The sequence below is a fragment of the Bos grunniens genome, chromosome 1, assembly GCF_055505025.1.
Source record: "Bos grunniens cultivar Pamir isolate PY7600 chromosome 1, Bosgru_T2T1.0, whole genome shotgun sequence".
In the NCBI taxonomy this organism is placed as follows: domain Eukaryota; kingdom Metazoa; phylum Chordata; class Mammalia; order Artiodactyla; family Bovidae; genus Bos; species Bos grunniens.
The window spans coordinates 61,119,900-61,135,357 of record NC_141165.1 but is presented as its reverse complement, the minus strand read 5'-3'; the positions used below and the strand labels follow the sequence as shown (position 1 = coordinate 61,135,357).

The following is a 15,458-nucleotide window of genomic DNA, read 5'->3' as shown; positions in this document are numbered from 1 at the left end:
AATCAGAGAGATGCTCTTCACTCTGTAGCAGCCCTCCCCCAACCCTTGCTCTATTCCAGGGCACATCCCCTTTATCACCCAACTGTCCTTCCCTGCCTCACCTCATTCTTTCTTCCTTAAAGGACCCAGACAACTAACTCATCCTCCCCTCCCCCTGGCCCATTTAAAAATCATTCCCCCAAGTAAAACAAGTTTCTTTTTTTCCACAGCATTTCATCAAAATCACTTATCCTGATGGGTAAGTGGTAAAAGAAAAACTCAAACATAGAATAACTCAGACGCTGGTTTAACAGGATAATTGAGAATAGGACTTTGAAAAATCAGACAGAATCCCAGCTCTGCCCATAATTTCAGTGTGACCTTGGGCTAGTTGTGTTACTTCTCTGTGTTCAACTGTGAAATAGGAAACCAGTGTCACGCCATTGGGTTACAGCAAGGATTCAGTGAGACAATTGACATTAAAAGGTGTTTACCACTAACCATGGCCTGACACTGATGCTCAGTAAATGGTGGCGCTTGCTAGTTTTTCCTTTTTTTTTAGTTTTTCCTATTGTTCCTAGTGACTTCCAGGTGACAAGCCTAAATGTGTATGGCTGATTTTGTTTGCCTGAACATTTACTGTTTTTTCACAGATGTGCTTCAGGATTTGTCTGAGTGAGTGAGGTGTCCGATGAGTCATCTCAAGGATGACTCACCACAGAACTCCAGCACCTTCTGATGGTCATTATCTTTCTTGGCCCTCTGTTCTTTCCTCTAGCCAACAGTAAGTCGGAAGGATCACCTGTGCTCTCCCATGAGCCCTCCAAGGTGAAACCAGAAGAATCCAGGGAAATTACCCGACCAAGTCGCCCAGCTGTGAGTGCTTTTTTCTCAAAAGAGTTTTGAGCTCTTTTCATTCACCAGAGAACCCACGGGGTAAAGTAGTTGGGGATGCGCTCATGACTCTGAATGTTGAGTTTATTAAGAACAGGTGCTAGAAGCATCTGGAAGGAAGTCATACCTGATTAGGAAAGAACTGAACTGATTCAGGATTGCTTTTCTACCTTTGGATATTTTGCTGATCATTAGCACTATGTTTGGAGAAGGAAATGGCAACCCACTCCAGTATTCTTGCCTGGAGAATCTCAGGGACAGAGGAGCCTGGTGGGCTGCCACCTATGGGATCACACAGAGTCGGACACGACTGAAGCAACTTAGCAGCAGCAGCACTATGTTAGAAAGCATAACAGGAAGAGAAATAACTCCTATTATTCCATGATTTCTACTCAGCAGCTTTGGCAAAGAGATGTTGAAACTAGCAGTTAATATTTGGGCACTTTCTGTGGATTTCTCTTAAATATTCTGGCCTTTTCTCCACATTATTTTCCATATGAATTAATATTGCAACATTTCTGCTGCTCTGGGACTGTACTGTCTGGACCAAAACTTGATAAGCATGATCTCATAGAGGACCTGACAACCTGAAATCTAGCTTCGTTGCTGTAACACATCAGACCCCAGATAGCCTAAAAGAAATAAAAAAGAGCTTGGAGGCTATAATTTCAAAGTTGGAAATTTATTTGGGATGACTTACTATCCACTTGTTTTATCTGAATTTTTCAAGAGTCTTTTCTATGAAATGAATGGGAAGATATTTTGTTGTTTTTATCTTTAAAAATAAGGAAGTACAGTGAGGGTATCAATGAATGGAATTGACACTGTTCTGGGTAGAGGTTCTCCTTTCCCTTTGCCTTTATTAGTTGTGTACTAACCATTCCCATTTTGTGTTTAACCTGCTGCCTTTCTTCTGGTCTTTTCCCCTCCCGTGGATTCTTCTGGATTGGGTTCCTCTTATCTCAGAGCTATAAGAAAGCTATAGATGAGGTTAGTATTATCTTTTCTTGGTCATGCTTTTACAAGATGTGAATATAAACTGACTTCCTGAGGTTGATATTCAGAAAGGTGGCCAATCGGATCGCAGTTCAAACTTCATTCCTTCAGAGTGATCTGCTGGGAGGAGAATCCCTCCCACAAAAGCCAGCCTGCATGCCTCTGACACCATTTAAACCTCCAGAGACCTTCCTCCTAAGCCAAAATGTCACTTTTCAAGTGTTCCAGTCTGGCTGAAGATATGCGTTAGCGCTTTGATATTGGCAGTTTCTCATTCTAATATCTTCGGGTAGCAAATCCTGAGCTCTTCACCTATACTCGCCAGCCTGGCTAGGGGATGGTGATTTTACTAACAGAAAAAAGAGACATCTTTTTCTAGGGCCGTCCAAATTTATAGAGTGTGATTTGTGAACAAGGAGTCACTGGGTATTGTTAGATTAATTTTGTGGGACATTAACTACAGCATCAGCAGCAACATCAACTTTAGTTAATGAATCCTGACCAGTTAAGTAACTTTATTTCCTTATCGGTGGAGACATTTTTCCGTTAGAAAAATATATGGTTTTGCCGATCGTAGGTAGCTTGCTAAGAAGGATGACTGCCTCGCTGCTCTTTTTCAGACGTGCATGAATACAGCATAGTGGAGTTGTTTTGAAAGAGACAGGCCTTCTGCAAAGAGTCCAATTGCATGAAATCTGAAGACTAGCATTATGGCTTTCAGGCTGAACTCTGCTGAGCACCATTTTTGTGAAATGACATGGAAAAAGCACTGGCTTTGGGGTCAACGAGCTGCGTTCAAATTCTGGCTCCCGCAGTAAATAACTGGTGGGGCCAATCTCAAACTCTCTGGGTTACAGTTTCCTCATCTGTACAGTGGGGATAAAAGCACCTGCCTTGCCTCACTCACAAGATTGTTTAGGTTCCCGCAAGATCGTGTGTGTTCAAGAGCATTTTCTGAAATGTGAAATGCTATATAAAGGCAAGGCCTGAGGCATGGGACTATTTTGGTGGGAAAAGCATGTTTCTATGTGTCTGGTCTTTACCAAAAAGCCTCACTTTTTCAGAATTATGACCACCTTACCATTCAGAGTGACTTAGAAAGTTTTCATAGTGAAGAATTACTGTTCACAAAAGAATAAGACTCCACGTGTCCACAGCGTGTGGGTGCATTTATAGAAAGATAAAAGGGAATTGTTTTGAATTGCTCTGTGCTGCAGCCTTGCCCCTCGTCTTCATGAGAGTGAGAAGGACAGGGATCATCACAGCTTTTATCAACCTTCTCCCACACAGTTCTGGTGCTCAGGCTACCAATAAAATAGTTGTGTGTGCGCACAACTCAAGGTTTCCTCTTAGGAGTCCAGAAATTGGCTTGGAGGTGGCTGTCGTGAGGGAAAGGACTCTATGGATTTCGTCTGGTTAACCCAGGCTATTTGGGGCTTTTAAAAATTGCTTTATTTATTTCAGGATACTCTAGCACATTGATGCAGAGATACTCTAGCACATAGGCAGAGATGAGAGGTAGGAAACAGAGGGATAAGTAATTGAGAGGATGTAAGCCGTGCACCAAAATCTTAGAGCGATAGATGATTGGGAAAAGCCCTCAAGGTGATTCTTATAACTCTATCCTTGAGTATCGCTGATCCCAAGCACTGAAAATATGGGATTCCTTGGTTCTACATCACCTGGTGGTCCTCAGCGAGGAATGACTATCCCCCAGCTGCCCTCCTCTTAGGAGACCTTTACAAAGTCTAGAGTCAGTTTGGGGGACCTTCCCTGGTGTCTCAGCAGTAAAGAATCTGCCTGCCAGTGCAGGAGACATGGGTTAAATCCCTGAATCAGGAACATTCCCTGGAGGAGGAAATGGCAACCCACTCCAGTATTCTTGTCTGAAAAATCCCATAGACAGAGGAGCCTGGCGGGCTACAGTACCTGGGGTTGCAAAGAGTCGGACACAACTGAGTATGCACGAGAGTCAGTTTTGATTGTCTCAAGTCACAAGGACATGGGAAGCAGTGCTATTGGCATGTTGTGTGTGGAGCAGAAAGATGCTGCTAAGCGTCCTACAACGCACAGGAAAATAAACTGCGATAGAGAATTACCACCCCAAATGTCAATGGCGCCGCAATGGAAAAAACTTAACTCTCTCTCCTGTCTTCATTCCTAGGTTTTGATATGGCTTCTCCAGTCTCCAGTGACTGATGTGCCATGTAGATAACCCAAGATTGAAATGAGCACTCTGAAAATGCCAAGGACATAATTGCTTCTTATTGCTAATTTAATGGTTTGAGTTCTTATAAAAGTCAGTCTGGGAGAGAGTCCATTCACTTGGCATTCCTTCCTAATGCAGTATGAGATTGTGCAGAGTAGTCTGATTATTGAATACACCTTCCAAAATAAATACTCTTTTCACTTTAGCACAATTAAACAGTTGTCATGAAGATTAGATACAAAAGCAAACACTGGCTTTACCAGCATTTTTTTCGTTAGTATGTAGAAATCTGACAATTGGCAGAGCACATATATAGATTGGACAGAACTGGATCAATAACAGGTGTCCAAACCTTTTTTTCCCCAGTTGAAGATACTGATGACAAGTGACCTCCCCAAGTCATATCTTCACACTTCCTAAAAATGAAATAATTATTTTAAAATGTAAAGAAAAGACCAAGACTTCCCTGGTGGTCCAGTCGTTGAGAATCTGCCTTCCAGTGCAAGGGATGTGGGTTTTATCCCTGGGAACTAAGATCCCACATGCCTCAGGGCAACAAAGAGCCTGCATGCTCTAACGAGGAGTCAGCACAGCCAAAAATAAAAATAAGTACATTTTAAAGGAAGACCAACTTTAAAACTTTTAACTAGTATTTTAATTGTTTAAAAAATTGAACTGATTTTCATAAACTATATTGTTTTAAAAAAGATACCTAAAAGAGCACCTTTTAAAGCAGGGTATGCATAATTGTCAGATTAAGTAAACTTTTTGAAAGAAAAATTATACCAAACTGATTCTAAAAAGTGTTGCATAAAAGAAATGTTTCAGTAACAACCCCTTAACTATCTGTACTCTGTAGTCAGAAAACTTACCCTTTTGCCATATTTCTTTTTCAGTTATATATTCTCAAATATTTTCATAGTAAATAGCACCCTTTTTCTCTTTTTTTAATACTTTTTAGCTCCAGGCTTGTGACAGTCAAGCAATAAATTACCACAAAAACTCATTACATGGAGAAAATGGGTATTGTCAGAAAATAAAATGTACGAAAATGGATCTGAACCCAATGGTGTCAATTTTAGATCATGTTTGTTTCCTATAACTTTAGTATTGTAAGTTTCTCCAGGATAGATGAATAAAGAACAAATCTTCAACTAAACGTATAGACTATGGGCAATGGAAGATTAAATTTTTTTTTGGCTGGAGTGTTAGTTTCGAGTTACCCATTATTGTTACCGTGGGATTTTTATATATGTCTCACCCACCATGCTATTACCAATTAAACTTAAAAGGAAATTGCAATTATTTGCAATGCTTCAGGAAAAATAGCATTTTAATAACACAGAAACCAAAAAAAAAAACCTCTAATTAAAAGTGAAATTATAAAGCATGTCAGAGCTTTAAAGTGTTCCTAAATACAGTGTTTGGAGAAATTTAGGTCATTTTAACAGTTGAGAGTTTCTTTAAATCAGTGAGCTTTGGACCAGCTAAATGTTTCTAAATAGTTTTGATTTTTTAAAATCTTAATTGTCTTGTTTGGAAACGTCAGCAATAAGGAAAACCAACCCATGGGGAAAATGAATTATTAATTTAAATAAATAAAAGTTAGTATTATTATATTTTATTCAGAATTATTGACATTAGAAATAAACTCTTTTAAACCATATTCTCTCTTTAAGTTACAATAAAAAGTTTTAATAAGTGCATTTTAAATACTAGATATAGTCTTTGATGAGACATAACAGGGTCCTAACAGAGAACAAAATAAATGTATCCAATTTTTTATTATTTTATTGGTTTAGAGGATTACAGTGTCCTTTTTCATTAATTGCCTTAACAAATATCTAAACTGTATTTTCTCAGTGTGCTCAAGGGTATAATACCTTTCATTTCTCCTCAATTTGGTAAACATTGGCAATTGTTAAGAGGAAATAAGAGGTAAAAAGCTGAAATCTGAATATTAGCGTTTTGAATTTTGGCTCATTGCCAAAGAAACCAATAATAAATTTACATAAAATTCTATGCCATAATTTTTCTCCTCATCAATGGTGTACACTATATTCAAACATCTTTTGAGTCTTTTTAATACAATTTTGTTTCCATTTTCATGGATGGGATAAATCTTTCCACTGACAGTGAGGCCGTGGCTCTATGCATGTGTGTAAAAGCCCAGGGAGCATGTTGGTGTGGAAAATGCACAATTTGAATTTTCAGAAGCTTCCCTTTTCCAAGGGCTTCCATTCAAATGACTACAGAGCAAATGTTGAAGTTGTCATTGCTGTCCCTTTGATTTTTATGAAATTAGAAATAAATTCTTCACTTAGCTTCCTAAATTTTGACCATGAAAAACATGAACCATCTTCTGCCCTTAGTCTTAACCAATATATCAATGCCTGACATATAGGCAACAGTAAAGAAACAGGATGATCTGTTGTCTTCTCAAAATAAAATTATATGTATAATTTACTTACACATATTTATCACAGTTTTTCTTCTAACGTACTAGGATAGATGATCAGATGTTATTTACATCATCTGTATTACTCTGACCTTACATCAGACAAATTGGACAGATACATTTTTGGATTAAAATAAAGAGAGAATATGGCCTTAAGAAAACTGTGGGATTTAGTATTTTCAAATGAGTTTCTTTCTCCCTAATGCCCTGTCTCTCACTGAATGCTCTGATTCCCACATGGGTCACTAATATAGGGAGAAATGGTAAGACTGATGTCAAATTGCTTTCTCTTGATGTGCATGCTGTGTGCCAAGGGCAGTTTAACCCATGTAAATAGAGCGGCCACGCTTTTGCAGAACTGCTTCCCTCTGCATTGCTCTGAAAGCATGTAAATTAAGAGGTAGTCAGATCTTCAGCACACTGCCTGCCATGTGCCTGGTGACTAAATACCACCTCATCACATCCATAAGGCTAAAGGTTTCATCATACTCATGGAAACCTGAAATTTTACCTCTTCCTTTTGGCATTTGCACATTCATTTCTGTATTCTTTGCCAGGATTTCTGCCAGTTGACTGCAATTTAAAACAAAAGAAACTGAAACACCTATCATTCTAGAAAAGAATTCTTTTTCTGTTTGTTTTTGTTTGTTTGTTGTTTTATCTTGTTGTTCCTCTTGATGAACTCAGCTCTGTGGCTATCACTTTCAGTGGCACTGGGCTTTGGGGTGGGCCATTTTTTGACATGGTGCCTCGGCTCTCCAGGGAATGATGACACACCAAATGAGTCATTTAGTAGCTGGAACCTTGGGAATTGCTCTGTTCTGTGACTGATGCTAGATTTTGGTACAGTAGCAATCATAATGAGGAAGAGGCCATGACTGTGGCTCGGGCAGCAATCCTGAAATACTGGGAAATTGTTTCTAATCTTGTGTATTTTCCCATTAACTCTGAGGGTGGGTGACCAACTTCACCTTCCCAAAATGAACCCAGAGTCTGTATATATGTGTGCACACACAGCACACAGACACATATATACATGTGCAGATTCAGAACCCAGCAGTCTCAGTCTAGTCAAGCAATTGGTTGTAAACAAAGTTTAAATTTATTCCATCTTTCTTTTCTAGTCTCTCCACGCTACAAACATCGTTTTCTTGGTTTCATGCAGTAACTATGTTTGTAATGGTTCTATAGAGAGCTTTTTTCTTTTTTTTTTCTTGTTGCTTAAGCTTGCTAAGAGATAGTGTTTTGCTCATATTTATGTCATATCTGCTGGACAAACTTTTCTTTTGTAGGATCTGACGGCGTTGGCCAAAGAATTAAGAGAACTTCGGATTGAAGAAACAAACCGCCCACTGAAGAAGGTAACAGATTACTCCTCCTCCAGTGAGGAGTCAGAAAGCAGTGATGAAGAGGAGGAAGATGGAGAGAGTGAGACCCAGGATGGGACGGTGGCTGTCAGCGACATACCCAGACTGATGTAAGAGACCTGCTTTTTCATTGTAGGCCAGGAGGAGTTAGGTTTCCAAAACAAGAAGACAAATGTGAAATATGGGTCTCTGGCAGGATCAGTTGACTTTGGGGATTCACATACTTTTTAGAGCATCGTTGTACATTCACCCCTTCTCCCTAGATATAGTAACTTAGAATATGTAGTGTTTCAAGGATTGCATATACTTTATTAGGCTGTTATGAGGCTGACTGTCCCTTGTCTGATGCTCTGTTGGTGCTTGTCATCTCAGGGCAAATGATATTGATAGTCAGACCCTAAAACTGAAGAGCGGAATTATAGGCAATAACATTTCAAGGTTAACATTGATAACGTGAGTCATATATTTCACCATCACCACCACCACGAAGGTGGGTGGAATGCAGGAGACAGCATGGGTTAGCATCCCAGCAAAAGCCTACAGTGAAACCTCCGAGAGTTTGACTTAAATACATTCCTGTTAGGATTTTCTACTTCATCTTCTCCATTGTCTCTTTTATGTGATCCTTTTTGCTGTCTGACTTCACCACATACACTCTTCTTTTTTAGATATCTATAGCTACCTAGCTTTCCCTTAGTATTTGCAGTCTTTCCTTCTTCTCTCTTTTTAGTGAAGAGGGACTCCATTTTTCTCACTGGAATGGATCCTTTTACAAAAGAACCCTTCCCCTTCCCCTTTACTTGCCCAGTTCAAACAATCATTTATACAAGCACACTCACATACGTCTCTTGTTTCCTCCCTCAAATAAACACAAGACGCCTAGCTCGGGTTTGCTATAACTTTGATAAAGAGCGGTGCTAACTTTTCCACCTTCATTCCTCTTCCTTTCCATTTCTTTGGCTCAGCTTCTACATTGGTCATCACACCACATTTATTCCCTGTAGAGAAGATGCCATTTCAGGCCACAGATGACTGTCCTGTTCAGCAGAGACTGGAGAGACAGGGCCAACTGGTCTGCTGGAAATGTCATCCATTGATTAACAATCCTGATGTACAAGCAGTTCTGAAAGACAAATCCAATTATCGTAGCTGAAAAATCCATGCTTGTTATTTTACTGCTGATTACCCCATTATTGACAGACATAAGTATTCTAAAATATGACATTTGGAAACAGATTACTTTAAATTGCTTTTTTAACAGCAAATAAAATTGTTCTAGAGGCAAAATCACTAATCCAGAACGTTCCTGCAAAATATGCTGGTCCTTTCAGTTTTTGTCTTGACTCAGCGTTGATTCATTCTTCTACCAGATGTTTGAATTGCCTTTCAGCACTGCGCACACAACTCTGAGGGTGGATTTAAGGTTGATAAAATGTCCACTATGTTAGACCCCATACTTTGAGATATTCAAAGTATTGAGAGGGCTTTGAGACATTCAAGAAGTGTGTACATGAATTCTGCTTTCCAAAAGTTTACGTTCTAGTTGGGGCTTTCCTGGTAGCTCAGACAGTTAAGAATCCACCTGCAATGCAGGAGACCCAGGTTCAGTCCCTGGGTTGGGAAGATCCCCTGGAGAAGAGAATGGCTACCCACTCAAGTATTCTTGCCTGGAGAATCCCATGGACAAAGGAGCCTGGTGGGCTCCTACAGTCCACGTGGTCACGAAGAGTAGGTGAGAGACATAATTATACATGGAAAACTTCAGAGTAGTATAAATAGTTGGAAGAATAACCAAAGACCACCTTGGTACAGATGTTAAATCTCACTGGGTTTTTAAGCCTCCTGTCATACTTTGTAAGGCTGTTAATGGTGTTTATCCTCATATCTCTAGAGGCAAACCCATCTCTTTGTGGGTGGAAACACCCACCTTTCTAAAATTGCCTAGATGTACCCTGCTGCGCTATGCCTCCTCTGCTATCTGCATACTCTTGTCACTTTAGAGATTACCTATCAGAGCCTAGTCCATGAGGCAGAGCCCGTGCTGACATCCGTGTTGCATGATGTCTTCTATGTATACCTGCCACTTCATGGAGCGCAGGATACACATTGCTGCCCTGAACTGAACTTGTGTATCCTGGCTTTAAAGCATTTATAGCCTAATCCAGAGGAAAGACGTGTACACAAATAACTATCATCAAGGAGGAAAGGAAAACGCAGTGATATTAGGATCCCAGGCAGGATGCTTGGGCAGGGGCAGGGCGGGGCGGGGGGGGGCACGTAAGGTGCAGGGGCCGAGCGGGAGAGTTGAAGTAAAGGCACAGAAGGTTAAGTTTGGTGGAAATACAGCTGGTGTAAAGGGGAAAGGTCTGGACTAGTGAAGCCAGACCAAGAAGTGTGCACTTGGTCGTGTAGCCAGCAGGGAACCATGGAAGGTGTACTGAGCTGGGGAGTGATGTTGTTGGTGCCATGTTTGAGAGAAATCGTTCCACCAAGGTGATTTGGAAAAACAGACTAGATACTGGTAAAGGCATTTAGAGAACTTATTATTGTATTCCTCAGAAGTAATAAATAGGCTATCATTGAATGCTTGTAGTGGAGGTAAAACTTAATGGGGCTTTTGAAGAATTGGTAAATTTTAGGCGAATTGACACGATTGTCCATTAAAGAACACTTAAAATAGTTAACTACATGTGAAACACATTTAGAGAAAAAACAGGATACAGATGTGTGTATGTGTATTTTATTTGCTAAATATAGACATTTTTGTGAATATAAAATATATACACTGTGTTCTCCTGTAGAATGAATAAGTTGTATGTTTAAAAAACTTCTTACTATTAAAAAATCCATTGTTTCTTCAGGAGTAAGACATTTCTGAGGTAGACTGCTTCTCACATTCTTATCACTTTTATTTTCTACTCTTAAGATAAACCTTCACATTTCATACTGTGTGTTTTGGGAGCAAAAAATTAAAATCTATTGCAACACAGTTCACTACCATGAAGTGTACACTAAAGAGCTTTTCAGAAATGGAGCCCCACCATTCCAACAAGCAGCTGTAGATACTGATGTGCAAAACAGTGACTTCTATGTACAATATTGACTTCATATTAGTAGTATGTGATGTAACCTATAAGACTGCACATAACAAAGACTGAGTTCTGTAACTAACCAACTGCACTATTTCCCAGTGCCTCAAGCCTAGGAAAATAATGAGTGAGGGGAAATTGTAATAGCAGGTACCTCCAGACTAAGCTGGGCTTCCCAGGTGGTACTGTGGTGAAGAACCTGCCTGCCAGTGCAGGAGACATAAGAGACATGGGTTCGATCCCTGGGTCAGGAAGATCCCCTGGAGGAGGGCAAGGCAACCTACTCCAGTATTCTTGCCACAATAACCCTGTGGACAGAGGAACCTGGTGGGCTACAGTCCATGGGGATCACAAAAGAGTTGGACATGACTGAAGCAACTTAGTATACACACACACACTGGATCATACTACCGTAAGGGATTCTCATATATATGCCCAATTTTATGATGTTGTTGCTATTTAGTCACTTAGTCATGTCCAACTCTTTTGCAACCCCATGGACTGTAGCCCACCAGGCTCCTCTGTCCATGGGATTTCCCAGGCAAGTAGGTTGCCATTCCTTTTCCAGGAGATCTTCCCGATCCAGGGATCTAACCCAAGTCTCCTTCATTAGCAGGCAAATTCTTTACCACTGAGCCACCAGGGAAGCCAGTTTTATGGTGAGCACTCACTATTTTTATAATCAGGAAAATAATAAAAGCATTATAAGCTAAGAAGGAAGGAATGATACCATGTTAGCTGATCGGCATCAGCCCAAAAAGCGAAGAGACAGCCATGTATATCAGCATCTTCCCTTGTGGGCTTCCCTTATGGCTCAGCTGGTAGAGAAGCCACCTGCAATGCAGGAGACCTGGGTTCGATCCCTGGGTTGGGAAGATCCCCTGAAGAAGGGAAATGCTACCCACTCCAGTATTCTGGCCTGGAGAATTCCATGAACTGTATAGTCCATAGGGTCACAAAGAGTTGGACCCGACTGAGCGATTTTCACTTTCACTTTCACTCAGGTACCATTTCATGCTTTAGATGTACATGTGGAGTGCAGTCTTCATCATTAGGACCATCTGTGTCTGTCATAGCCCTTGAGTTTTGTACAGTCTCATAAAATGCAGTCTGGACAATGAAAGCCACATGTCTCATGTCCCCTCTCCCATCCTCACTAGAAAGCCGTGGATCTGGCCCCGTTCACCCGCCGGGCTATTGTTGTGCCCCGCCGCCCGCCCACCTGCCACCCTCTCTGCCTTCCTGTCCAGTGCTGAGGCTCTGGACTGTTGGAGAAGCGTGACTGTGGTTGTGCTGTCTGCCTAACGCCTTACAACAAAGAGTTCTTTCCACTCCTGGGGCCACGACACAGCATATGCTGCAGCCAAACCGACCTCCTCGTTTCCAAACGCCTTGCCCTTCCCCAGTGGAATGGCCACATTCTCACATCCCGCCTTGCTTTGGAATATCTGCATCATGTTTTTATGCTCTTCCAGATGCTAATCTCTTTAGTTTCAGGATTGTGTCTTCTTCAGCTTTTATATCTACTACCCAGTGCCAAACTGAGGGCCTTTCATGTAGCAGGTGTTCGATTAGTGTATATTGAAATTAAATTAAATCAATACCTGCAGGAACACTTTGACAAATCCAATTAGAGGAAATTATTGTTCTAGACATGTGGCCTAATTACAGTAAATTTTCTATAGTTTTCCTTCTAATTAGTTGATGTGTTTTATTTTTTACAGTCTTTATAGAAATTCAGACAACTGCTTGTTCCTACCCAGACTCTGTATCAGAAAAATAATTGTTAGAACAGAGGATCTTTTTTTAACTCTAAGCTGTTATAGTTGTTTGAGCCTCGGTGTTTTTAAACCATTGCTTTTTAAAATTATTTTATTAATAGTAAAGTACTTTTAGAACAATTTTTGATTTATAGAAAAATTAAGAAAATAGTAGGTGTCCATGTTATTCCTCTAGCCTCCCACCCCTCTCCTGCACAGTTTTCCATTTTCCCTATCATTAACATTGTAGCAGTTTATATAGAGTGAAGCAGAGTACTGGGGATCAGTAGCATCTTAAGAGGAACTTATGAAGAGATCAGACATTAAATGAATGTCAAAAAAAAAATCAAAAAAATAAATAAATAAATAAATGAATGTCAAAGAGATCATTCATTAAATGAATGAATGAATTTCTAAGGGGTTGATAAAGATTGACGTGGCAGAGTTGGGAGCTTGGAGCAATAATAGAAACGTACAGGGACAGAATTTAAAGGACAGCCGGGGGTGGGGGTAAGAAGGACAGAAGGAAGTGACCAACAGTGACAGACACAGCGAGAAGTCTTCTACGATTTAAAAATGTTTTCAGTCCCTGAAACATGAACTACAGGCTGCACTTTGCCTTTTAAAAATAAATGTAGAGAGAGGTGCTTTGGAGCATACAGAAATTTATGTGAATTTTCATCATCAAAAGCCATGATCTTATATCAGACTACATGTTAACAGAAAAATTAATGGTGTGGACCATTAATACAAGACACACTGAATGAGCAGATATATACAGAAATTCGCAATACAGAAGATAAATCCTGCATAATAGAGCAGCCGTTCTAAGAGGAATTGATCACCATTTTAGAAGACTGACTAAGGAAGAAATATTGGCATCCTTTAGTTAGTCTATAAGGAATATTACTAGTAGAACTAATGTAGAATAAAATTCAAAACAGCCCAAACTGATCAACATTAAAGTTTATCATTAAATGAAGCAGTTCTGGCTCATAAAATTGACCCAGGAAGAAATAGTCACAGAAAAATACTCCATGAAATGTAAAACCGACAGTGGTTAACACTCTACACTGTGAAATTTGCTATTGATTGAAAATTGACAGATAAATCTTAATAAAATTTTCATCTTTAAATTGTTCCAGGAAAAATTGGACCTGTTAGAAGTAGTGACCACAGAAGCTTTGGAAAGATTATACAGACAAAGAAGCTGATTGGTGTATCATATCTTTGCCATAATATCTGCATAGAAAACAGTTGGAACCAGTGAAGGCAATTTTACTAAAATTATGATGAAAATGCAAAAATTGGGGAAGAGTTTAACTGAGATGTGTAAAAAATTAAGTAAGGAATTGTCTTACTGGAAAGAGCCCTAGGAAGTACTTTTTTCATGAAAATTCATCCATATTGAGATATTTCTGATTAAAATGTTTGGACTTCCCTGGTGGCTCAGATGATAAAGTGTCTGCCTACAATGCAGGAGACCGGGGTTCAATCCCTGGGTTGGGAACACCTCCTGGAGAAGGAAATCGCAACCCCCTCTAGTATTCTTGCCTGGAAAATCCCATGGACGGAGGAGCCTGGTAGACTACAGTCCATGGGGTCGCAAAGAGTCAGACACAGCTGAGTGAGTTCACTTTCACTTTTCAGAATCAGAACATCATCAGAATAAAGAAGATAAGTGGAGGCAAAATATCCTTAATATTTGAACTCAGGTGGGACTCTGTAATGGTGATAGAGAACTTGATTGTATGGTGTCAAGCTGGTGGTGGCCACCAGGCCAGTCTAGCCTCTGACAGTGGCAGAGAGTGCCTGAGTGACAAAGGAAAGTGCCTCCCTTCCTAGGAAGCTTTGGCTCTTGATAAATGCTTAATTTACTGACTTACTTGTCTTATATCATCTTGTCCCAAAAAAGAATTTAAAGGTGCTAAGAAAAAATACAAGATAAAACAGATTTTCAAATAAATGAGTAAAGAAATCATAGTTATGCGAATTATTCTGATATACCAATCTAGCAATACACCAGGAATTCATTACATCAATTTCTTTTTCCGTATCTCTGTAACACTATTAATAGCTCCTTCCTGGGAGTGAAATATTAAAAATACTTCTTTGAAATTTCTTCTCAAACACATTAATTCTAACCCATATCTAGATGTATTTAATTCAGAATTCAGCCTCAGTATAAAAGAGAGTTAGCTGCACAGTAGGGTCACAATAGGTCCAGCACTGAAAACTGAAGTCCTGCAGGTGCCCACATCACCTGTCTGGTCCTCGGTTTCCCACAGTGCTTTGGTCTGTGCCAGGGGCCACAGCAAGCACCAGTGTCTGCTCTCAGAGCATATGTCAAGATCTGATTCCCTTCTTCCACTGTGTCTTAAATAGAAGAGCAAGAAAAGAACTGAAATAAATATACCACAGTGTAAGGTGATTACAGAGATTTTTAAAAGTACTGGATGCTCTTGAGTTAAACAGCCTCGTTAATGGATGCCTGGTACACCAGAATGCTCTTCATAGATATTTATTCTCTATAAAACAGTGTAAATCCTATTTATCAAATGATTATTTTTATATTCCTATGCTGTGCTAAGTTCTGTGCTGGATACTGGGTATTTAGGGATGAGCAAAAAGTCAAGAATTCTGCCCTCACAAGCATCTTTTCTAATGAGAAAAAAGAAAATTGGAAGAGTCAGAAAGATCTAGAAT

At 39.8% G+C, this 15,458-nt stretch overlaps 1 protein-coding gene across 13 annotated transcripts in view; it reads left to right on the top strand.

The window, feature by feature from the left end:
* Window positions 1–15,458, top strand: part of TNIK (TRAF2 and NCK interacting kinase) — a 405,472-nt gene that overhangs the window by 357,408 nt on the left and 32,606 nt on the right. For 7 of the 13 annotated variants that reach the window (XM_086394139.1, XM_086394171.1, XM_086394124.1 and 4 more), the window contains 3 exons: window positions 758–855; window positions 1,840–1,863; window positions 7,829–8,013. In XM_086394139.1, coding sequence (XP_086250265.1) covers window positions 758–855; window positions 1,840–1,863; window positions 7,829–8,013 — 307 coding nt within the window. Of the gene's footprint in view, window positions 1–757; window positions 856–1,839; window positions 1,864–7,828; window positions 8,014–8,868; window positions 10,767–15,458 lie in introns of those variants that run through there. The other 6 variants (XM_086394188.1, XM_086394149.1, XM_086394181.1 and 3 more) reach the window with 3 other exon arrangements.